This window comes from Cydia pomonella, chromosome 18 (genome assembly GCF_033807575.1).
Source record: "Cydia pomonella isolate Wapato2018A chromosome 18, ilCydPomo1, whole genome shotgun sequence".
NCBI lineage: Eukaryota > Metazoa > Arthropoda > Insecta > Lepidoptera > Tortricidae > Cydia > Cydia pomonella.
Genome location: NC_084720.1, coordinates 4,993,116 through 5,018,893, shown reverse-complemented (window position 1 = coordinate 5,018,893; position 25,778 = coordinate 4,993,116). Strand labels below are relative to the sequence as shown.

The window sequence follows — 25,778 nt, the reverse complement described above, 5'->3', positions numbered from 1 at the left end:
AAAAGATGCATGTAACTGAGTCGAAATATCTGGAGCCCAATAAAAACAATATAAAAGGTAATCACGGTTGTATATCCCGGTAGATTTAAGTGTAGTGAAACTAACCGTGAATCATTCAAAACTATTAAAGACTAAAATATGTTTTCTGCAAGAATTGAGTCATTTTATTATATTATAAAATATTTATTATCGATTAGCATCCATCCAAACCAATGATGTTTATTTTTAGTGATGATATCGAAGCTTCAATTACTTAATCACAATTCCGTTCCGCTGTGTAGCGCTTATCGATATATAAAATGATTAAAATCGACCAGTCCACATACCTAAAAACCCACACATACACAGCAGTATAACCACCATAATGGCTACGGCTGCTGAGAAGCGCTGGTGGCCTAGCGGTAAGAGCGTGCGACTTGCAATCCGGAGGTCGCGGGTTCAAACCCCGGCTCGTACCAATGAGTTTTTCGGAACTTATGTACGAAATATCATTTGATATTTACCAGTCGCTTTTCGGTGAAGGAAAACATCGTGAGGAAACCGGACTAATCCCAACAAGGCCTAGTTTATCCTCTGGGTTGGAAGGTCTGATGGCAGTCGCTTTCGTAAAAACTAGTGCCTACGCCAAATCTTGGGATTAGTTGTCAAGCGGACCCCAGGCTCCCATGAGCCGTGGCAAATGCCGGGACAACGCGAGGAAGAAGAAGAATGGCTACGGCTGCTTGAGTATTCAATCTTATATTGAGAACAAGATATTTTTTTGTACCTATAACATTTTCTCTGGTTTTTTTTTTTGCATCGAAAACTATTCATGACATGTTTCACGTAATTTAACCTGGTCGTTTTAAAATGAGACCGTAGCTTCGTATATTTTGAAGCGGCTTTTGCTACTAACTAATAACTAAAATATACTATGTAATACCTACCACCGCCATTCACTGACCTTCCTACTTCCTAGCGTATGTCCCGCCTTATTGCCACGGCTCATGGGAGCCTGAGGTCCGCTTGGCAACTTATACTGAGAATTGGCATTTCAATCCAGAGGGAAAACTAGGCCTTATAGCGATTTGTTAGTTTCCTCACGATATTTTCCTTCACCGTAAAGTAACTGATTAAATAGCAAATGACATATCATCGTACATAAGGACCGAATAAATCACTGACCACTTAGGAAAGGCAACGAATGCTCAAAAAAAGTTATAGAGAGAAATACTTGGAACACAATTTTGGACTTCGTAACTTTATTTGGACTAGTTAGGAGGTGAACATATTAAAAGTCCCCAGCCGGGGGTTTGTATATCCCATTTTTCGGGTTTTCACTTATTGTTGCTTGGCCTAAGGTGACATAAGGCCTACCAATCGTAGATTGCCTATAAACATTGTAGTTCGTAGTACTAGCAACAGAAGTTACAGAAGCGTTTGCGTTAACATAACCTAACTTAAAGCAGTTCTAAACCGGAACTCAAAGTCTTGTCCAAACATTTGGTTTAGATTTAAACCAACACTGCACAGTTTACAATGACTATGTGTTGCAGTGTCACACTCACAGTATAGGGACAGGAGTGTGCGAGGCAGCTGCCCCCATAACACATGATTATCTTTGACTCTTATGATCAAATATTACATACAAGTCATACAACGTATGAACAGCCAGGCCTTCGGCGATATCAATCTACAAGGGCTTTAGGATGAACCATCAATTTCATGTTTTTTTGCCTTTTCTTTGAAACAAAACTAATATACAATATTGACTCTATTTATCGAAATTGTTTCAGAAACATGTTTTGTGTTGATTTAGGATCCCTTTCTATCTTTTCAATATTGTCCTGAATATATCCAAGGTATGCGTAAAATTTAATAATGTAGAAAATATGGGCATATTGTTCAGAGCCCTAATACACCGGATTTTAATAAAGTAGCAGATATCTTGGTTCCTTCTTGAAAGGATGCATAAAACCTTTTCGCATCTCACTCAGATGACTTATATTTATGAAATAGGTCCTTGGATTCCTTTATTAATTTTATTTAATCTCTGTTAATAGAATCCGTGGACTGCCAAGTTCAATCTTCGTTCTCTTTATTAATACTTAATTGGCTCCAGTTTAAACCCTAAAATATTAAGTTTAATTTATTTCAATACAATACATAATATAACTTTTTAGAGTAAGTCAAACTAACACTGTATGGATCAAGGCCTGAAATAAATCTTTTATTTTTATTTTTTTATTACAAAACATCTTTATTACTTCAAGTGAGTCGGCAATGACGTTTCACAATTTTGAATGGAACAGATTGGAAATGAAAATTACACGAAATGAATACAATTGATTATTGATTAGTCTAATTGAATTATACTCATTACATTTATTTACAGTAGGTATATATGGTGCTAGTATTATACCGCACTATTGCGATAATTAGCACATTACGTATCAAATATATCAGAATATTAAAAAGTAAACCTCAATGCCAATACCTATTAGAAACCCAAAAACGAAGTGCCCCCGAAGTGAACTTAACCCCACCTGACCACACCATTACCTGCCGTTACCTATCCACTTGCGCTCACATCTTATAAATTAGTAAGTATAATAACTACGTGTCATACTTTCTTGCAAATATTTACAGTACCTACATACTTACAGTACAAATATATGTAATATGAATATATATTTATACATATAAGTACTACTAGCGCTGCAGTGGTCGTTTATTAATGTAGGTTTTAAGGTTCTGACGGAAGATCAGCGCTGTGGTCTCCGCAGCATTTATGCTGAGTCAGCGCCTATTCTTTACCACAACACATGACCCTCTACTAATACCTCAACTAATCTACAAATAAGATAAATTGGATCGCTCTTTAGCGATAAGACCACCCGTTGTCTACCATAGTCTAAGTTGTATGTTTAAATTTGTATGTCATTATGTTCTTTCATATTGGTGAGCAATAAAGAATATTTGTATTGTATTGTATTGTATTGTATTGTATTGTATTGTATTGTATAAGACACGTAATACATTGTTATTGATATTAGTGTCAAATTGTATGTTGCTTTTTCTTTGTCTCTTGTCAATTTTCTTTTTGTGTCTTGTTATTTGTTTGTGTCACAAAGCATGTAAGTTGAGGTTGAATATAGTATTTTATGCAACAGTTGTATAAGAAGGGTCAAAAAAGGCTAGTGGCGTGAGTTACAATGTGAGCCGGAGCCGAAGGCGTAGGCGAACATTGTAAAGGAATACGCCACGAGAATTTTTTGACCTACTTATACAACGTTGCATACAATATTTTTCCTACGAGTCAACAAAAATAAATCTTAATTTAGGTAACAAATTACAGCAAAAGTATATAGCCAAGACGCGCGAGCATACCTTGTGACGCGCCCGGCCCGCCCCGGGCCGCGGCCGGCCGGTCGGCGACACCTCCTCGTAACTCATGAGGCCCTGGTACTTGCTACTTGCTAAATTAATTTTTTGGACAGTTTTTTCTCAATTTTGGCCACCGTAGCCTACGGAGACTAACAAGCAACGCTAAGCGGTCTTCGTAGTCTATGGGTGTTGCTATATTACGGGTGTCACATGCGTGTTTCTGACTTATGAAGTAATTATTTTTACTATGCAACCAAATGAATATTTTGTAAGTTGGCAGCAATGCACTTAGTTTAAAACTGTATTCGTTTTGGTTTTGTTAGGTTGGTAGCCATTAATCGCAGTAACGTTATAGCTTATAAAAGCACAAGAGCTTTTATGAGGAATAGACAATATAGACTTTTCTTGAAATCTTTTATGTATGTTCTTATATTCGTGTTAATGAATGCATAAATGACAGATAACAGTAGAGGAGTAGGAAAAAGATTTTATCTATCTATCTAATATCGAAATTCAAGGGCCACAACATGTAATGTATTCTCAACTCTGTAATTCGCAACTCATGTCGATTTAAAACCCTCCCATTGCATTTTCCGCACTTGTACCGTAATAGGCCTACGCATTTTAAGGAAAATAAAAATAATTTTCATTGTGATGAATAACTACCCCTAAACAGCTGTTGGCCTAGCGGTAAGATCGTGCGACTTGCAATCCGGAGGTCGCGGGTTCAAACCCCGGCTCGTACCTATGAGTTTTACGGAACTTATGTACGAAATATCATTTGATATTTACCAGTCGCTTTCCGGTGAAGAAAACCATCGTGACGAAACCGGACTAATCACAACAAGGCCTAGTTTACCCTCTGGGTTGGAAAGTCAGATGGCAGTCGCTTTCGTAAAAACTAGTGCCTACGCCAAATCTTGGGATTAGTTGTCAAGCGGACCCCAGGCTCCCATGAGCCGTGGCAAATGCCGGGACAACGTGAGGAAGAAGAGAAGAGTGATAAACAACTACCCTTTATCCTTCCTCGGGCCTCAAACTATCTCCATACCAAATTTCATATTTGTAATAAGTACCTAATTTCATATTTGTAATAAGTACCTAATTTCATATTTGTAATACCCAATTTCAAATTTGTAATACCGAATTTATTAGATTTACTTCAATATCATACCGAATAGTGTCTGATTCAGAACCTCATGCTGAACGACTCAAAAAGAACACGCACATAAAACACTTACATAAAGTACCTAATAGTATTATTTATTATGTAAGTGATACGAGGTGCCGGCAAACTGCTTGAACATGTGAGCCTTTAAGTTCGTTTAATTATATCATTGTTTCCGCAAATAATGATAGGGTAAAGGCAAGGTCACATGTTCAAGAAGTCTGCCGGCACCTTTACTAAACTTTTTGCCATACATTACTAGAAATATCTAGAAATTCTCATCTCATTTAGCGACAAGAAGTTGGCCACGAAAAGTAAGATACTTGAATATGTCGGAACACTTGGCGACCGTCCAGAAGCACTGAAGAACGTAATTATTCGTATGATGCACTACTACATATTTTATTCGGTTGTAATAAGAGTATAAAAAAATTAGTTAGGGTGACGTTCGTTTAGGGACCCACTGATTACCAGTTCGCTGGACGATATCGGCCTGTCAGTTATTCGCAAAAGCTGACTATCGCGAATAACTGACACGTCGATATCGTCCGGCGAAATCAGTGGGCCCCTTTAACTGCAGCTGCATTTCTGGTGCGGCCTTTTTCTTTAGTTTCCATCTGTTTTTTTGGTAATAAGGGTCAATTTTGTTTAGCAAAAAAGGGAACGGGTTCCAAATATTCATAGTTGGAATATGACATTGCCTGTTGCTGTATATCCACCAACAGTGCCCAACACTCAACAGGCCGCGATCAATGCAACCTTGGGTAAAATCACGCGAACCATTACCACGCTATTTCCATGTAATGTATTTTGTTCACGCCACCCCGAACGACGAAGTGATTCAATACTACATGAAATTGTAATTAACTAATAATAATTAGATTGTAAACATTAAATGTTTTGTTTTTTGTTGTTTGTTGTTGACAAAATTAATTGAAATTTGGTTTTAAATGGGTTTGTTATGCAATTTCCATTCGGATATTTAACTCCCCATTCCATAAATAAAGATAGATATTTTTACTTATATGGTTAATTGATCGTACGCTCCTGCAGTGTTGATCGAACGTTAATTAGAATTAAAAATTAACCTTTACAAATTGAACCGTAAAATGTAACCGTCCGTTACGATTTACGGTTTAATTTGTAATGTTTAATCTTCAATTCTAATTAACGTTCGGCCAACATTGCCCTCAAGAAATGCTATAAAAAATACTTACTTAGCATGTTTAAAAAAATTTACGTAATAGGGGAATATATGCCATTAATTTTACTTTCCTCGTATTCGAAATGATAAGTAGAGTGTTTAACTCGGGCGAAAGGCATCATTTCATCATCTACTATTTCAAAGTAGATAATAATATGCATACTCGGAAGTTGTATATTTCTCCGTATGTATCCACAATCTACCACGACCATTGTCAATTGTTCCTGCTCTCGTGAGAAAAAACTGCCATACCTACATCATGTTTTGGTACCAACGGATGTTTCAGTCGCAATTCAATAATTAAATAACACTGACAGTTTATCATATGTTGTTACATGAATGTCAATATTTCTCAAATTAATGTTTATCGAAAGAGCGAGCGAAGCAAACCGAAGTTTTTATTTACATATATTTAACTTAGAACACACGACTGGCTTGGGACACTTCCCAACATTTCAATGTTTTAGCCTGATGCCTCGGGACAATTTTAGATAAGTACTCTCTCTTGACGGAAAGTAAAAGATAAAGATGGTTTATTTTCCAAGTAGGCATATTACAATGCGCTTATGAACATCTAATAAAGCTACCCGGGCTCTAGACCTACACCTCTGACCCGAGAAGATAGAAATTCCTCCTGAATGTAGTCCTAAGGAACTAATGTAAATTTTTGTACATAATATAATAATACAATTTCGCAAGCCTCGTTGCAATGACCTCCAGAATGCTATTGGTACTGCCCCTAAGCCTGTCCATCATCGAGACGATTCTCTTTCGCATAACCGCGTGAAAATCTTAGCGCAAAAATGACGGCGTCATTAGTATTTTTTTGTTGTTTGGAGAAAATAGTTGTGAAAAAAAGTTGAAATAGAAATTGAATGGTATAAAGCATCAGCTAAAAGTTAGTATTTTTTTCTGAATTCTCATTGAACGAAATAATTTGGAACAGGTATATGACGCCTACGGCTTATGGTAGGAAAATGGTCTTTCATTTTAATCCAATGTAATCTTTGTAAATAAATGCATTAAGGATGCGCTTATATCCCCAGTTTATACTTATTTGAACGATAAAAATAATTATTTTTGCTGTTTGTAATTTTCCTGGATCATAAAACCAGGATAATGACGCCAGGATGGTGGCGACTATGAAAGTTTTTTACAACTACGGTTAAATCATATACATATTGTAAGTGTTATCTATGCAAGGAAATAAGGATTTAATAGAAGCTAATAAAAAAAAAAAAACTGAAATAAAGTCGTTCTAGATGCTTAAAAATCAATCCAGGAAATGCCGTTTTACGAGGACGAAAACTATCGCGCGAATGGCATACCTCATAAGCAGCTTAAAACTTTATAGATTTTCTTCCACTTATTTTTCTGTGTACTCATTAATAATGTCTCAAAAGTGGCGTTAATATCTTTGGCTAATTCAATATTGACAAGAGTTTAAAAGACGACGTACCTATTTAGACTATACAAAGTGCGACAAAGACATAATGACCAACCAGCGTTTAAATAAAATATTATTTGAACTTGCGAAATTTAATTATCTTTCCAATGATGTATAGAACTTTAATGTAAAGTACCTATAAAGATAAGAAGTCATGCTACTTGTTTTGGAGAAAACCGCGAGTGTCACTAACACGTCTCACAGACTTACTGCATGCACTAACTTTAGATATTTTTTTCTAGCAAATGTTAATAATCACTGTTTTTTCTATAGCTCGCTTTATTCTAATGTGCTTTTTAGGGTTCCGTACCCAAAAGGTCCGTCGGTCCGTCGGTCCGTCCGTCTGTCACCAGGCTGTATCTCATGAACCGTGATAGCTAGACAGTTGAAATTTTTACAGATGATGTATTTCTGTTGCCGCTATAACAACAAATACTAAAAAGTACGGAACCCTCGGGGGCGAGTCGGACTCGCACTTGTCCAATTTTTTTAATACAACAACAACGTGAATTATTTATGTTGCCAGTTAAGTAATAACATGCAAGTGACACCTAAAAATCACGCTTCGAAAATACACCCATAAACGATAGTCGGCGTACGCACGTGTAAACTCGTATAGACCAAGGGCTCATTTCTCGAACGGTATTAGACTAATATTATTAGTCCACGAACTATCAAGTCGTATGGGTTACTATGGCAACACACTAATACTATTAGACTAATATCGTTCGAGAAATTGAGCCCAAATGTAAGGAAAAGTAACGCGCGTGTAGTCTCGTACAGTCAGCATCAAAAATAGCGTATCAAACAAGGTTTCAAAAGTATCTACCATTCTGGAACAGCTTAACAAAATGTGGTGGTTCTATATGTAGACCAATTAAGACGGTAAAAGATATACTGTTGAATGTAAATTTTAGAGATTTATCTATATTTGGAAAAGTTATCCAGAATATCGGATACTTTCGGCGCATTGTTTCATCCGCTACTATTGATGCTGACTGTACCACCGAAACGACCGTATGCGCACAAAATACGCTATTCTGAAACCGCCATAAAACATAATCAAAACAGAACATTTAAACCTCAATCTATCTTTAATTCCTTATCTAACACAAAGTTTAAGCAGACGTAACTGAGAATGCACATTATTTATGATCCTTGACACATTCAGAGCAATTAAAAGATCATCACAACCTCATTAGGCGTTATGATTCAGAAGAAATTGCTATATAATAGGCTCGACCATTTCGTTAATTATAATGGATTCAATATTTACGCGGGGATTATCTGGGCATTTTCACTTAAAGGGCTCCCTAACGCCAATGACCTTCGATCTGAATCCCTTGGTTTTCTAGCTTTTTTTTTGCTTAATATATTAACAGTAACGGCTGTAAGCAATATAGTATCCCATATTTACTTCAAAGTTCATTGTCTTCGAGATATTTGGCATCAAAGTTGATCAATTTTAGGCCAAAAAACTGGTTTACTGGCCATAACGTAGGGAATGGAACCGCCGTGTTTCGCGTCGGGCGCTACGTTAATAGACCATATGCAGTTTACGTAAAAACCGGACTAATTCCAACAAGGCCTAGTTTTTACCCGCTGGGTTGGAAGGTCAGATGGCAGTCGCTTTCGTAAAAACTAGTGCCTACGCCAAATCTTGGGATTAGTTGTCAAAGCGGACCCCAGGCTCCCTTGAGCCGTGGCAATATGCCGGGACAACGCTAGGAAGAAAGATGCAGTTTACGTAAAAGCTAAAACAGCTTGTTCGTATTTAATCAGCGCTTGAAGCGATAACCCTTTCCCGGGTTTTTGATATCGGTAAGCGCTAACCTGAATTAATTCAAATAAAAGGATTAGTTTCTTAACCGATAATCCAATCAAAAGCTTACCGAAATGAAGCGGTTTTTGGAACACAGCTTTACGAGAACCCGGGTTTTTGAACGGGTTAGTGTAAGCGGGTCCGGTCCCTGACCCAAAGGGTAAAAACGGCACGCTTTTTTTTATACTACGTCGGTGGCAAACAAGCATACGGCCCGCCTGATGGTAAGCAGTCTTCGTAGCCTATGTACGCCTGCAACTCTAGAGGAGTTACATGCGCGTTGCCGACCCTAAACCCCCACCCCCCTCGTTGAGCTCTGGCACTATTACTAAGGCTCCACTGTCCGTCTGTCTGTCTGTCACCAGCCTGTATCTTGTGAACCGTGATAGCTAGACAGTTGAAATTTTCACAAATGATGTATTTTTGTTGCCCATAACAACAAACACTAAAAACAGAATAAAATCAATATTTAAGTTGCCCAACTTACAAGTTACCCATACAACAAACGTGATTTATTGCCGTTTTTTTGCGTAATGGTACGGAACTCTTCTTGCGCGAGTCCGACTCGCACTTGGCGGTTTTTTTCTTTGTTTCATAAAAAATGATTCACCTATAAACAATAGTACAGTAATACCTAATGCCGGGTCTGGCAAATTTACTGTCTTCGTCATGTCCTGTGGTTTAGATGACTAGTGCCTAATCAGTGACTAAATATTGGTGACATGAATTAACTATAATTTTGGATTCATAGTCGTGGTAGGGTTTAATTCTGGAAACATTATTCAGTTTATCAAAAAACCAAACCAATCGAAGAAAAACTCCGAATCACGACTTACAAGTCTATTTAAACCTACGGCCCGATTCGAAGAATAATTAAAACACGTTTAACATCTTGGAAAATTATTTAAAAGATTGATTACTACACGACATGTCAAAATTGACGGTTATTTCGATTCTGCTGTAATCTTAATAAGATCTACATCTTATTTCCAAAACTTAGGAGCAAAACTGTCCCAATATTAGTATATTAGTAGAATGTGTTTTTTTTTTCAATTTTTCATGTAAATTATACTTAATCGACAATCAGAAATGCAATATAGCAGCCGACTTTTTTATTTAAGTATTTGATAGATGACACATACAAGCGTGACAGAATGGTCAGAAACAAGACAACGATTTTGAATTTTGAACCTCTTTAATAATTTGTAATTTGATCCGCTGCTTTTGATGCAGACTGTACCTATAAAAAGTATATTTAATCACTAACGCTTCATATTAATCTAATCAGCCAGTTAGTTCACTACTTTTTTCCCCAAACAACCTCTACTTAGTCAACATAACCTCATTGATACCATATCTGATACCTGGGCGCAACGACAGAAGGCTCTCAAACTTTATTTTCTAGCATTGTAAAACTAACTTCTCACATTGAAAATAAGCTAGTCGTATTCATCTTGAAGCCATAGGAATCACAGTTATACTCGTAAGTATGGTGTCGACAAATACTAAAATAAAGCGATTTCATATTTTGTTTCAAAATTTATAAAGTTAGTTGAAATTTTCAGAACAAATAAAAATGGAAACAGAAAAAAAAAACAATAAACAAAGTTCAAAACAAAATAATCATTAATAGGCATATAGAAAGTAGCAAAAGTCCTCAACTGCCAAAAACGTCGAGTAGTTTTCAAAAGTGTGTCTACAGCAACCCCTTAACCGGCTTAATAGCCTCTCCAAATGTCACAATCGTATATTATTCGCCATACATTGTGGCATTAGATCGATCGACTGAATTCGTTGCTCCTACTTAGCCGGCAATTATCTAAAATTTAAGCGTCGCGTTCCTGGAAAAGGAAAAAATCTAACTTATAGTGACATATGCCATACAATAAATAAATAAATCTAAAATTGTATGCTATTTGTTGCCAATAAGTTGCAATGTCTGCAGAAGGCTTAAGTTTGAGGACCGCTGATTAACAATCGGGGCTGGCAGATCGTATAATTCGATACGAATTTCGTATAATCGGGCTGATTATCGTATCTAAGTATTATGTATAGGTAGTCGTTCGGTATAATTGGATACGAAAAAACACGAATGGTTATTTCGCATTTCTATTTCAGCACGTGATTAACAGAGATGGATTGCCAACTTGATAATACGATACGGTGACGGTTTGAGTGGTTTTTCTCTTTAGACTCACCATTTGATCGGTTTGGTGTTCTACATGATGGGTGCTTGTTAATATGTGAGATGTGTTTTACTTTTTTGTGCTGTGTTACGGCGCTACTTATTAAGGGATTTTAGTTACTACTTACTAAATACAAGTCGGTTTTTGAAGTAAGTATTAAAAAAATCGGGTATAATCGTTTTCGTATAATGCAATCGAATTTCGTATAATTTTTGACGTTGGACTGTATAATCAAGATTTATGTACTGGCAGCCCTGGTAACAATTCTTGATAAACTCACACGCAGCCGGTATCCACGCGTCATTTTATCCATTCGATAGCCGACCGTCGCGCCGCGCGAACGTCTGCCATGTTTTATTTAATAGTGTTGTTATTTTCAAGTGCGTACGCGCAAACCATAGTAAATACTACGCAAGGCGAGGTGCAAGGTGCACAGGCGAATGATGGGAACTATTCAGTGTTTTATGGAGTACATTATGCTGGTTCGACGTCTGGGGCTAACCGGTTCAAGGTGAGGTTATGTAATGTTTGTTTACCATGTAGAATGAAGTGATATTAAAGATAATCTAGGTATAAGATTGTTGCTGCACAGTTATAAAAAAACAGATACATAACTATTTCAACGAGTTTCGCGTCGGTCCTTCTTAGAACGGAACACCTTTTAAACGGTGGCTGTTTTTTTTTGGCATCCACAGGTGCATTCTAATGAGAAGGGAGTTTTTTTCACGTCACGTAGTTTACATTGAATAGGTGAAAGTAGATTTATGTATCTTTTAGTATTGTGTTTACTTCTAGCCACTGTGTAAATGGGGTGCATTTTTGTTCTGTCTGTGATAGTGGCGCCTAGCTATCTATGGGATATGGGTAAGGTTGTTTTTACTATCTTCCGTTTTATACTATCTTCCGTCTTTTTAAAAGGACAAAATCAAATCAAATTTTGAACTATTATCGAATAAAAGAAGGTTTCAAATTTAAAACTGCAAAAATGGTAATCATAATACTTACAAATAATATAATATTACTGTATTTGTTACAATACAGAAAATGCGTAAACAGCAACCCTATTTTAATGTCGACTTCCGTCTATAATAGTACATTACGATACAAGTGCGAAAAATAGGAAATTCGAAACGAGTGGCGATAAATTAAAACACGACCGAAGGGAGTGTTTTAAATCGACACGAGTTGCGAATTACCTATTCGCACATGTATCGTACAACGTTTTACAGTACATATGGCCCTTTAAATGTTCGACACAGTAACGTAATATGCTACTTCTCGCACTAGTGCTATAAAGTAGCCCCATATGTACTGTAAATTTATTTATAGATACTAGGAAAAATTGATATGTATTAGTCTCATATATAGGTGACAGTTCAGTTTGGTATGAAATATTTAGTTCCAATTATATTCTGCAATATGGCGCGTTATCATATATTACTGGTCAGGCTTTATCTGATCGTGATAAATAATAATGCAAACATGCACAAGTACTTATTGTTGTCTCATTCTATCATATCTTGTTACGATGGTGTTGTTCCCATTTCTGACGTGTGAATGAGTGCGTAAATATCTTTTTAGACAGGTAAAGTCCAAGAAATAGATTCATTAGCTACGGTTTACTTTACATTGGACATCTCTCAGCATAAGTATGTACAGCCAAATTTACTTGAACCGCAAATTGCTAATGAATCAATTCCCCGACCGTATTTGAGCACCATACAAGTATACCTAAGCATTAAAAGTTTTACAAAAAGGGTACCTATCTATATTGTGATAGTGCAATAAGCATTAAATGGATAAAGACGGCAGCAGTGATCAAACATGTCGGAGCACATCTTTATTTCTGCAGTAACCACTTTAGTTGTTACTATCTATTTGAATTGTTGCCCTCTGTGCCAACCAAACCTAGCCATAGTAGGATTAGTAGGTTGTCTACCAATTGAGGATATCCATTGCATTTTAACATAAAGTCAGGAAATTAGAGAGAAACAAACAGTGGAGCTGTGGGCGAAACCACATCTGCGAGGCCCTTTTCAATGTGTTTTCCCAAAGCAGTAAAAAAGTTGGCTTTGCGGGGGCCCCCCTAAGTGCGAGGCCATGGGCTAGGGCCTCACCCACGCCTAGAGTTTGATAGCCCGGCGCAAGTGTCAAGTAAACGTCATAATTTCATTGAATTTTGACGTTTAAAATAACCCTTGCAGTCTCGGCTATCAAAATCGCTGCCAACTTATCTTTTTCTGACTTTAGCTACGCCATTGAACAAAAGAATAGACGCGCCGCGCGAAACTTGCGACGGGAAATTTCACTGAAAGTATACTTCTGATTAAAATTTTGCTAGTCAAATCCCTCGACTATGTCACTAGCTATTTTGTACTAAAATTATACTGCTATGGTATGCAGAGCAACGATATAATTATCGACAGTTCGAGATGTTCAAGGTTTTGCTTGTAGTATTTTTCAAACAGAAATGGCATGCTGATAGATGTCATCTCAATACAATTTTGCGAAATTTGACGTTTTTAGGTTATAAATTGTATGGAGATGACATCTAATCAGCGTAAACTTCCTGTTTGAAAAATACTATAGTCTGCCCTGCTCTCGAAAATGAACTCCAGTTTTCGAGTGTTTTTTTTTATGGGATATTTGATAAAAACGTGTACAAAATTAATATAAAAACTTCAATTTCGCTTTCACTGCTGACATGGATAGATACGTCCGTGCATTACAGGTAATGCAGATATAGAGCCATGTCAAATATGACGTCATGTAGGCGTGACAAGTAGTTTGACCGTGCATGTCATGTAGCACGGAACAATAAGTGTTAAATTTACCTAGTACACCCTATCTATGTATATGTAGACACATAATGTATTCGTCATGCTTTAAACATGCTATCTATATTCTTAATCCGCATGGTGTCATTGTTTACCCAATTAATGCTTTACACTATAAGCAGTGTTTTCCAATGTTCCACAATGACGAGATCCCCATTGGCATTTAATAAATTTCGATTCCCCTATTCTGCGCTGTATTGTTTTTTATAAGCCTTTGCGAGCCGTTGTGATCTTCCTCTAAAGCCATTTTGACAATTCGCCTTCATATGTTGAAAACCGTCTACATAATAACTTGGGGCTTTGTGAGCTTGTAGACCTCGCAAAAAACCAATGCTTCGCCATTTTAAGAATTTCCCATAAAATGTATCGACATGAAAATTCCATATTGTCGGGTCTACTCCCAAAATTTCTCGGGAACCGGTTGAGAAATGCGATCAGAATAGAAGCACAGCTGGACATACGGAAATATTTTTGTCCAAGCTAAAACAGAGACCTTTGCTACGCTCAGTTAATCCGTACTAAATATTATCATCATAAATGCGAAAGTAATTCTATCTGTTACCTATTCGCGCCTAAACCGCTGAACCGATTTAGATTAAATTTTGGTACCAGAATGTCTCTCGGGGCAGAGGAAGACTGGACGACATCGATACATTCAGTATAGAGTGGCGGGAATGTGCATTGGACAGGACCAAATGGCGGGAAAGAGGGGACCTTTGCCCAGCAGTGGAATACTCGAATAGACTAGAAAAAAAAAATTTAGAAATTTTGATGCCCGAGAAAAGACATATGGTCTAAGATACGTTTTAAGGAATATCTAACCTCATCTGTTATTTATTTGCGATAAGAAATAAATGATAGATAATTTTCACAATGACATATTGCAAATAGGTTGCCTAGTAAAATCGCGTACGGATAAAAACATTTTTTTATTTACTTTTTTGCTTTATTATTTTATATAAAAATCGGTTAATCTAGGCAATCATGGCCTTGACCAATTTTTAATAAGGTAACCTATTACAGTTAGATTATATCTAACATAAGCTCTCAGATACTCCTCATAACGTTTATCTCCTAGCTCCTCCTAATAGGACAGTTTTTATCGACGATCATCATCATTCCACGCAGAGGGAGTTGAGCAAAGCTGAAATATAAAACTATAGGAAGCGTGCATGAACTGTAGGAGGCAGCACAGGAGCTGTCACATTTTTGGCGCGAGGCGTAAATGTGGTGTTCATTGCTCCGATGTAGCCCACAAGATGGCAGAACCTACTATGCACAAGAAAACACGTGACGTATAAATATACATATTTATGGTTCCGATTCAGGCCACAAGATGGCAGACAATCCAACGCGCACGTTCCCTATTGAGGTTACATCAAATGACGTCATAGCTACCTCCGCACGTCTAGGTGTATGTATTTGTTTTATTATCTGTATATTACCTAACACACAGGCGTGGGCATACAGTTACGTCCCATCTCAAAATATTTACCGAATTCTTTCTCGTTATCAATCAAAAACCACTCTTAAGTATAGTGCATAACGTTTAAACTAGAGGCAACGTCACGTAGTTTTTATTCGTTCGTTATTGGCATTCTACCGGTAGTTGAGTGCGGTCATCAAATATCAAAGTCTATGTAAATATTACAATTTTAGTACAAAATTGCCAGGAGTTTTAATTTAACTGGGAGGCATCATACATAGGCCAGAAACTTTTTTACTATGAGTTAAGATTTTGCGACTTTCCTGTGGACACTAGGTTATAATGTTGTTGGTGGACTGGTAGAGAAAGAGAATGCCATAAAGCATTAAATCCACGATTTGTAAAAGCCACCATAATATTTCGTATTTCGTAATGTCTTCATTCAGTCAGCATATTTTGTTTAATGTAAGCAAACACAGCAATGTTCTAAACACCTCGAGTTTATAGAAGTTTCTACATTCGTCTGAAAAGTTATAATAACATGTTAACTACGTATGTCAACTACCTAATGCAAAGTTTACGCAAATTACTAATATCAAGTTATCCAACTTAGATAGTTGTTATATCCAAATGTTGAAGATTCAGTGTTAACTTTGCATAGGAAAGTTGTGCTATTTACTCTCGAGAAATTACTAAAGAAATAAATCCAAATTATCCAGTTGTCAACATTGAATACGATAAATATGTATTAGGTATGCAAATACCAGCACACATCTGAATGCCAGTTGGACGACCTAAGCAGGGATTGCTACAAGAGGGACCTGATCTGATTCAGCATTCAATCTCTCAGTTGGGAGACTCTGGCTGTGATGAGTGAGACAGAGTTGTCGAGATCTCAAAGCAGGGGAAACATGATAAAGATTGGTTGGGGCATCTTAGGCAGACAAGCGCCCGCACTACCACAACTCCTCCGGACTCTTATCATTATTTGTGATTGCTGTGGCAGAACATACCGCTCTGTTATAGGACTTTACAGTCATCGCAGGCGCTGTGACTTGTCATCAACCTCCCCGCAACATTCAACTTGGTCCTACCCGATACTGTAACAATCGTCTGCAATAGGTGATATGTCCAATGATGATTTTTATTATTTATTTATTGAACAGAAGCATGTACCTATGCAAATACTAAATATACCCTATACCTATATTTTCACGAGAAAGACAAACAAAAAGCACACAAAACCCTCTAAAGCCTTGTTGAGAATGGGTCAATTAAATTACAAAACACTGCATGGAACCCGCATCCCTTTTCTGCCTCATAAAAGTCTACTAGACCGAGCGAGACACCCATTTTACGCTTCGCATATCCACTTCAATAGCCTTTTTTGCGATCTCTGCTTACAATTAGGTACCCCAACAGGCCTATATTTCTATGCCTACAAAAAGAAAAAGAAAGTCACCAACCGCACCCTTTGAAAATGGCTTTTATTACGAAGAGGCTAAGATTCAAATAAGAATTCTTTGTTTTTTGGAAATGATGCGTTTTTCTTTTGGAATGATGTTCTTTTACTCATTTTGCGTTGTTTAAAGAGTGTTTTTTATATCAATTTACGCTCTCTAGTTGGGTTTATTCACCGGCATACCGAGCGCATCTAATCTACAATATCTAACGTTGACTTCTATTTAGGATAGAAAGTATAGAAACTGTGCAGGTAGAGAAAAGTTATATAATATATTGGTTCCGATATACGAGTATTTTTATTTTAGCTTTTTATTAGAGGATTTATTTATAATAACAATATACATAATGGATATATATACAGAAGATTACTATAACTAGCTTAAATCTAAAATAGGCCCTTGAGGCATTGTGCCAAGGATGCTGACAGCATTTCCTCGTTGTATTGCAATACTGATACGTTGTACGAGGAAGCCGCCAGCTCTCTGGTCACCAGTTACGTCAAGTATTTTATTTTAATTTTTTTATTAATGAGGTATGGGCGCTGTGAATGTCATCTCGGTTTGTGTGGTAGGGCACAGCACAGCGGATGTCATTCCAGATCTAAAGCAGAGCCCAACTGGGGAAGTGTCTCCACCTTACAGAAAACAGCAGCCAAATAACACTAGACCCCCTACTCATAGTGTTGTTTTCCTGCCGGTGAGTAAGGTTGCCAGAGCTTAACGAAGGTGCGAAGTGTTAGGGTCGGCATCGCACGTGTAACTCCTCTGGAGTTGCAGGCGTACATAGGCTACGGAGACTGCTTACCATCAGGCGGGCCGTATGCTTGTTTGCCACCACGTAGGTTAAAAAAAACAGAACCGGATAATATCATACATTTCGGATCCGGATTGCAAACCCTAGCTGGAAGTAACGCTCAAAAGATGTTTCGACTTTAGGGACCAAATCTTAATAGCAACGAATTAGCACCTGTCAACAGCAATACATGTTATGTAAAGTTCGGTTTGATAATAATCATTCTGCAAACGATCAAGAAACTTTGTACAAAATCTTTTTACTAAAAGAATCTGAGGTGTCTCTTTCCTAAAGATATATCTATTTGAAGAGTTTAAAGGGAAGATAAGTAAACAGAAATGGAAAGTTTCTCTGAAACCTGAAGTATACACTTACTCCGGATTTGGAACTTTTATCTTATCTTCCTATCGTTTATGTGTTGGTACTGTTTCTACTATCTTTGATAGCCGTTAGTACAGCAGTGCGAAACAGGGAGTGCCATGTTTAAACAGTACCGTAAATTGTGCCTACTTTGGTCCCCACTGGGTAATTATGCTCCAGCTGTTATATATTTATATATTAAAACTACATTACAACCTCATTTAAGTGTTACAACATGATAGTAATAATGGTTTACTTTCAATCGGCATATATATATCAACATATCTATATAATTATTTATTTATTGAAACACAATTTATTATTTAAAATATAAAATTAAATTTCGAATTTTGTAGCAAAGTAGGCACAATTTACGGTATCCAAGAAGTTTAATGTATTTGTAAGAACTGTATAATCAATAATCATGTAACAAATGCTGGCTTGTCGCTAGTTTGGCTCATCAGACATAAATCCCATTCCATTATTTATGTAATGTATATCTTAAATACACATCAAATACAGAACTGCTGGACATAGGGCTCTAACATGACGCATCTACTTGTAAGTTACAGTCTTCCTTGGTAAAGATTTCCACATTAGCTCAGTCTGGCAGACTTTCTCACACAATGTTTTCCCGTTAGCTCTCTCCATTCTATTCTTTTTAGCATACAGAATTAATTATTGGGTTCTACCAGAAATAAACAGGCTGCTCAGAGAGCATTTTTTGGTTGTCAACTTATTTTAGTCATTTAATATATATTTTCTAATTTCCAGGCACCGCCCCCACCACCAAGATACCCTGGCGTGTTCCATGCTATCGACAGGACAGTAATATGTGCCCATCCCACCCCTCGAGGAATCGTAGGAGTAGAGGACTGCCTAGTCCTCAACATCCACACGAAGAACGTGACGACGCCCAAACCAGTTATGGTCATTCTACTTGGAGATGAGTACTCTTCTATCGACATCAAGCAGTACTCTTATAGAAGACTCGTTGAATCTGACGTGGTTGTGGTCACCATGAATTACAGATTATCTATCTTCGGATTCTTATGCTTGGGTGTTCCTGAAGCACCGGGCAATGCAGGACTAAAAGATATTGTGCGAGGATTACAATGGATACAGGACAATATTGCTGGATTCGGCGGCGATCCGAACAATGTGCTTCTATTTGGGCATGGTTCGGGAGCGGCTATGGTAGATTTGATCACACTATCTCCGTTAGCAACCAATTTAGTTAATAAAGCTATAACGCAGAGCGGTTCTTCTTTAGCACCATGGGCTATTGCTTACGAACCTATCAAATATGCCCAAGTTTTTGCAGAACAGCTCAGTTACACAGGGGAAACTCCAGGGGGACTGGCTAGCAAATTAATCACAACTGACGTATCCCTCCTGGCTCCAGCATTACAGAGCATTAGTTTCCTGAACAACTCCGTCCTTTTCGCTCCATGCATTGAAAACAAAGCTCTCAACGATACTTTCCTCACTGAAGCTCCCATTGATTTAATAAGATCTGGCAACTACAGCCATATTCCTTTTATAGCCGGATACACGGACAGAGAAGGCACGATCAGAGCTGTTGAAGCGGTTAATGAGGGGTGGCTAGAAAGAATGCAAACGAATTTCACAGACTTCATCCAAGTCGATTTAGGATTCAATGCAACAGTGAACAAAACCGTTGTAGCTAACAATATAAGAACGTTTTACTGGGATAATAGAGCAGTGAATATGGAGACGATAACTGATTACTTAAACTATCATGGAGATACGGCAGTAGTTGTGTCTGTGATAAGAGGGGCCAGGGAAAGAGCGTTAACCTCAAGAGCTGCCGTGAGACTCTTGGAGTTCACATATAGAGGCACTAGGAATTCCGATTGGCTGTACCATCAAATTCCGATCGACGGAGTGTGGCACGGCGCTGTTCTGAACTACCTGTTCGATTACGACCTGAAGCCGGAGGACGAGAACGCCAGGGCGTCACTAGTCAGGCGCTTCGTGTCATTCGCTAGTACCGGGTAAGCTGATAAAAGTTTAATGACCCCCTTTTCGACAGTTTACTTAATGGTGAAAACTAGGTTGTTGATTTTTTACGGTGTTTATTTTGACTTGCGTTCAAGCTAAATAAACATTTGCACTAACGAATGTAGGTCTCCAGTTTTGTTGATTACAGCAAAAAATAATACAAAAAGACTGACATTCTAGTTATATTGATATTTTATAATACTCTATACAATCTTCGTTGAAAACTGTCAATTATAGTTTTTTGTTTGTTAAATTACCAGTTTTAGTAAATATCAATTTGTTGTGCAATCACAATAATACGCATTGCTTGAGTTGGGCTCACAATAATTGATTGAAATGTTATTGTTTGTCACAATGGTTGCAATTATGATTAATAGAAAACTAAATATTTTATGATATTTTCCTTAAATCGACCACAATCTAGATTTTAATAGCCCTTTTTCCTTTAAACTCACAACAAAACCAAACACAAACATATTTCAAAGTTACATTGTAGTTGATAGAGAGTTTTGATTGAGGAGTGCAACTCATGCCGCCCATATTTAGAGTCGTAAACCTGGGTTTTAAGCTCAAAAACGAGTTGTAAATATATCAAATAAAATGACTGGAATCGTCAAGACTTCAGTTATAATGATAATTTATGTTCCGATTTAATTATAAACATAATTTACAATGCTTTATTGTTAATTAGTTCCATTTTAGTAATAATAATGCGTAGTTAATAATAATGTGTAAAACTCGTGAAAGTTTAAATCAGTGCATCGAGATAGAAGGCTTGAAATTTTGATCCATTTGGTTTTCTATTTTAACACAAATAATTAATAGTCAATAAAAAATACGTCCAATCGTGTGAAACATAATTCTATTCATCTAACTTTGAACCTTAATTTTCCAGAGAGCCCACGAACGACCAAGTGACCTGGCTACCAATAAACGCAAACGCTTTCAACTACCTCTACTACGCCGGCGACTCCTCAACTGCCCTCGTCACCCTTCAAGAATCCGCGCGCGTCAACCCTCACTCCGGCCGAATGAGCTTCTGGGACAACCTGTATGACGCGTATTACGTGCGTCCTCCACCCGTGTCTTCGGCGGAAAAGATAATTGGCCTCGCTTTCGTGTTAGCGTTAGCGCAAGTTGTGCTTGCTTATTTATAAATGTTTAGGTATAAGTATTTTTGAAACTTATTGATGTCTTTTTTATTGGAATTTATAGTAGCCACAATTGACGGACTGATCAGTATTCATCAACCCGTGACTCAGATAAGAACTATAAAACTTCCCATACAAAGAATTTAGTTCACGTTTTAAGGGTGACAGATGGTTTGGTGTAAATCTTATACATTGTCAATAGACTAATATAATGTGAGTCGGATGTTATCCTACAGTTCTTTAGTAAGTGACTACTTTATCTAATAGGTCTTAATAAGATTGCCCTTTGAACTAAGGTCAGACAAGCGATTCATATAACTTCATCGAAAGATTGCCCAAGAGCTGTTTAAATAGGTTATTTGAATTTAAGAATTATTTGCAAACATGTTTTACAGAAAGAGGCATAGCCGCGACTTTTCGTAATATAATAAAGTGATCTTTATGTGTGGATTAAGCTGCGATAATAGAGTTCAGACTATCTTTTATGGATGCGATATTACTGTATTTTCTAATTGTAAATGTAATGAACCCAATATTAGTTAAAAAGCCAGTGACATTTTTTTTATTATACTTTGACATGGAAGTGCCATAAAGCTAATACAGGAATATTAAATTACTTTTTTTTTTTTTTTTTTTATAACGATAGGCAAGCGTTTGACCACGATCTCACCTGATGGTAAGTGATGATGCGGTCTACGGTGGAGCACGCTTACCTATGAGATACCTATTTACCCTAGCCTTGAAGAGACCCAGATTGTACTCATGCGGAAACACAGACTCGGGCAGGGCATTCCACTCCTTGGCAGTTCGCATAAGAAATGTTGAAGCAAAACGCTTCGTGCGTATTTGTGGAATACCTACCATGAAGCGATACTTCTAAAATTTAAATTCTACAAACAATTTATTATTACTATTTGCACTATTTATATCATATTGGAACGCACCATTTAGAGAATCGAAAATTGTAACCGAACATTACTTGATCTGTATATAAAAATATGTTAAATAAAAAGTATTTTTGCATAACTACCAGACTAAACGTGCGCATTTTCATAATTATGCATTTATTAAATCGTTACATTTTTGACTTTATTATACCTAATGACATAATAATATGATTGTTAACTAGACATAGGCTTAGCAAAATAGTTATTATAACTTTTGTTATTTTAATATCAATAAATGCGAAATTACGCAAATTTGGAGATAATTCGTCCTTTTAAATTTATCATTTGACAAAGACGAATGATTGTTATGATAAACAATAAGCATACATTTATATACTTTCATTTAATTAAGCATACAGTTACATATTATCTAGTTGCATAAGAATTATTTACTTTTAGTCGATAAGTAGAAGAACGTGCTTACAATATTATAATTGAACTCCTCTGACAATTACTGAAACGCTATTTCAAAATAATTTTAATAGTCTGCATGATGATTATTTTCTTAGATGATCTATTATTTTTACGATTTCTTCTAGACATTGTACCTTTATCTACATCTTGTGTTAGGGTCCTACTGGACGTAAAAATAATAATGCGGACTGTATAAAAATATGCTGGTTTATTCCGCCTTCATTACAAGTAAATCCAGGCCAAACAATTATAAAGAACTAATTCGGTGTTCGTCCGTTACCGCTGGAGTATGTGAAGCCGAGTGTGTGTCGCGCGGCGCTCGCGGCCTGCCGCGATGACGTCGCGCTCTGTCCGCCGCCCGCGCGTCTCCTCCCGTGTGTATGTCAGTACTTAACATCGTGCATTTAAATACTCTTACCAAATTAAATAAATCCTGATATTAATTTCCTCATACGCGGATTCGCGTTCCCGCGAGCGGTAAGTATCGGTAATTCTTTATTCAACAAAAAAAACAAAAACACGTAAATTATGATCAAAGGGATGGAGTCTCCCTGTAAGCAAAATAAATGCTTGTGTTGGGAGACACCGCTCTTCCTTTGGTAAGTTTTTTTAAGTACGAGTATAAATATCTTAGGATAACCAATATAAACTATTAACTAAACTAAACTAACTAAAGAACTAAAGGAGCGATAATACATTCTCTGAATACAGATAAAGTGCCTTACTGTACTAACAACAAACTATCTTAGAGATATTCTCTGTGTGTGTGTGTGTGTGTGTGTGTGTGTGTGTGCGTGTGTGTGTGTGCGCGCGCACGTGCGTGCGTTTGTGTGTGTGTGTGCGTGCGTGTGTGTGTGTGCGTGTGTGTGTGTGTGTGTGTGTGTGTGCGTGTGTGTGTGTGTGTGTGTGTGAGTGTGTGTGTGTGTGTGTGTTTGTGAAGATTATCGAATTATATTCTCTGTCTCATCGTATGTTTTTGTTTTTAGCCAGTTTATTATGAGCTTTTTACACTCATGATGTGGTTTTGTGTGAATGTCTAATAGTTTATTTATTTTATTATAGAGATGTGAGGCTTGTATCTGGTATTGTGAGCTAGCAAATTTGGTTCTAATAGTTTTAGGTAGCATGGCTATGTTTGGTATTACTCTTTTTCTCTTACATTTTTCTCTTACAAATGGCAGACTCTTGTGCTTTTTTAAAGTTGTTTGTAGGATATACAGTTGCCGAACCGACAAAAGTCCACTGACTTGGTACAGGAGGTCAGTAGGAAATGTAATCTTTTTAAAATACATAACTTTAACCAAAGCCCTTTGTGCTCGCTCTAAGTTTATAAAACGGCTTTTAGCTGCACCTCCCCAAACGGATATACAGTATACCAAGACAGATTGCGCCAGAGATGTATATATTTCATTGAGTATATTACGAGACTTTTTTTGTATTGTTGTTATTGTCATAGGTACAACGTGTCTTAGCGTCCTAAATATCCAGAGCAGCTTTCTAATTCTATTGACGACCTGATCAATATGTGAGTACCAATTTAAATGCTCATCTAATTGAACTCCCAGGTACTTAATTTGGGAGATTTTTTCAATAGATGGGCAGACACAATGAGCCATATCACAGAGTTGAGAGTCGTGTATTTTTAAATCCATATTCCCAGTTGGTTGAGTACAACTTGTGATACTAAAACACATACATTTAGTTTTACTGGTGTTAAGAGTCAGTAGGTTCATTCTTAACCATTTCGAGATATCAGCCATTCCAAGTTCGGCGCTGATTTTCACATCGTCCCATGAACTACCTGTGAAGACAATCGCAGTATCATCAGCATAAGAGAACAGTTTTGCATTAGGGATAGACATATTACACAGGTCATTAATGTAAACTAGGAATAACGTAGGACCCAAAACGCTTCCCTGCGGTACACCGTAAGAGACTTCCTCTTCCTCACTGGTGTGTTGTGAAAGTTTTACCCGCTGCTTCCTTTCTGTTAGATAGTTTTTAAACAAGGAGAGTGGCGTTCCCCTAACACCGATTTTTTGAAGTTTGCCTAAGAGAATAGGAATAGAGACGGTGTCGAACGCTTTTTTTAGGTCCAGAAAGACAGCTATGGACTTATTTTGCATATCCAGGTTTTCAACTACAAGAGATGTGAGGGCAGTTATTGCGTCTTCCGTGGACATACCGCGCCTGAAGCCGAATTGGGCGGCCGATAGTAGGTTATACCTATTTAAGAAGCCTAACAGTCGGTTATTAAGAAGCTTTTCCATAATCTTTGAAATTGCGGGTAGGACTGAGATCGGCCTATAATTACTGATGTTTTCTTTGTCTCCACTCTTATACACTGGGGTGATTAGGGACTTCTTAAGAGATTTTGGGAAAATACCTTGGCTGAAGCTAAGGTTTACCAAATGCGTTATGATGGGTATTACTTCCTTAGATATATATTTTAAAAAAACCGTTAGATATGTTATCCCAGCCAGGGGCGCTGCTAGTTTTAAGATTTATCAGAGTATTATGAACTTCGTCTAGTGTGGTGGGTAATAATACAAATGAGTTAGATTGTGTAGGGAGGCGATCGAGGTACAGGATCAGATCGTTTTGAGGGTTTGCGGCAAATTGTTGGGCTAGCTCTTTCCCAATATTGGCAAAGTATTTATTTATGTAGTTGGCTGATTCAGTAGGAGTGTTTTTAACATTTGATAGCTCTACATTAACTTTATTACACTTGTTAGTATATGTTAGATTTTTTATATTTTTCCAGAGCAGTTTATTATCATTTACAGATTTAATCAGGAGTTCTCTTTCATACTTTCTTTTTAATTTTTTTATAAGATTATTGCAATAGTTTCGGTAGCGAGAGTATGTTTTTTTGATAATTTGGTCATCAGGGTTACTCCGTAACTTTTTTTGCAAATCATTACGGTTTCGTATACAGCGCAATATCCCGGGAGATATCCATGGCTTTATAATACGCTTCGTACTAGGTATCGCAGTAGTTATAGTATTTTCTTTTATAGATTCGCTTAACATGTCAATCAAACGGTCTGTTACAGTGTTGGGGTCATTACAAAACATAAGTTGAGATATATTTTTTTCTTGAAGATATTTTAAAGCATTTTTAAAGTTGATTATGGTTTTTGTTTTACAAGCAGGTGATGATTTCTTA

General features: G+C 37.0%; 2 protein-coding genes across 2 annotated transcripts in view; one reads left to right on the top strand and one right to left on the bottom strand.

Annotated features, from left to right (window-relative positions):
• Window positions 1–25,778, bottom strand: part of LOC133527836 (transient receptor potential cation channel trpm) — a 399,070-nt gene that overhangs the window by 294,550 nt on the left and 78,742 nt on the right. The window lies entirely within an intron of this gene.
• LOC133528003 (carboxylic ester hydrolase-like) lies at window positions 11,497–22,447 on the top strand. The gene is made up of 3 exons (XM_061865243.1): window positions 11,497–11,704; window positions 18,847–20,090; window positions 20,993–22,447. Exons 1-3 carry the CDS (start codon window positions 11,543–11,545, stop codon window positions 21,252–21,254), a joined length of 1,668 nt encoding a protein of 555 aa, XP_061721227.1. The 5' UTR covers window positions 11,497–11,542; the 3' UTR covers window positions 21,255–22,447.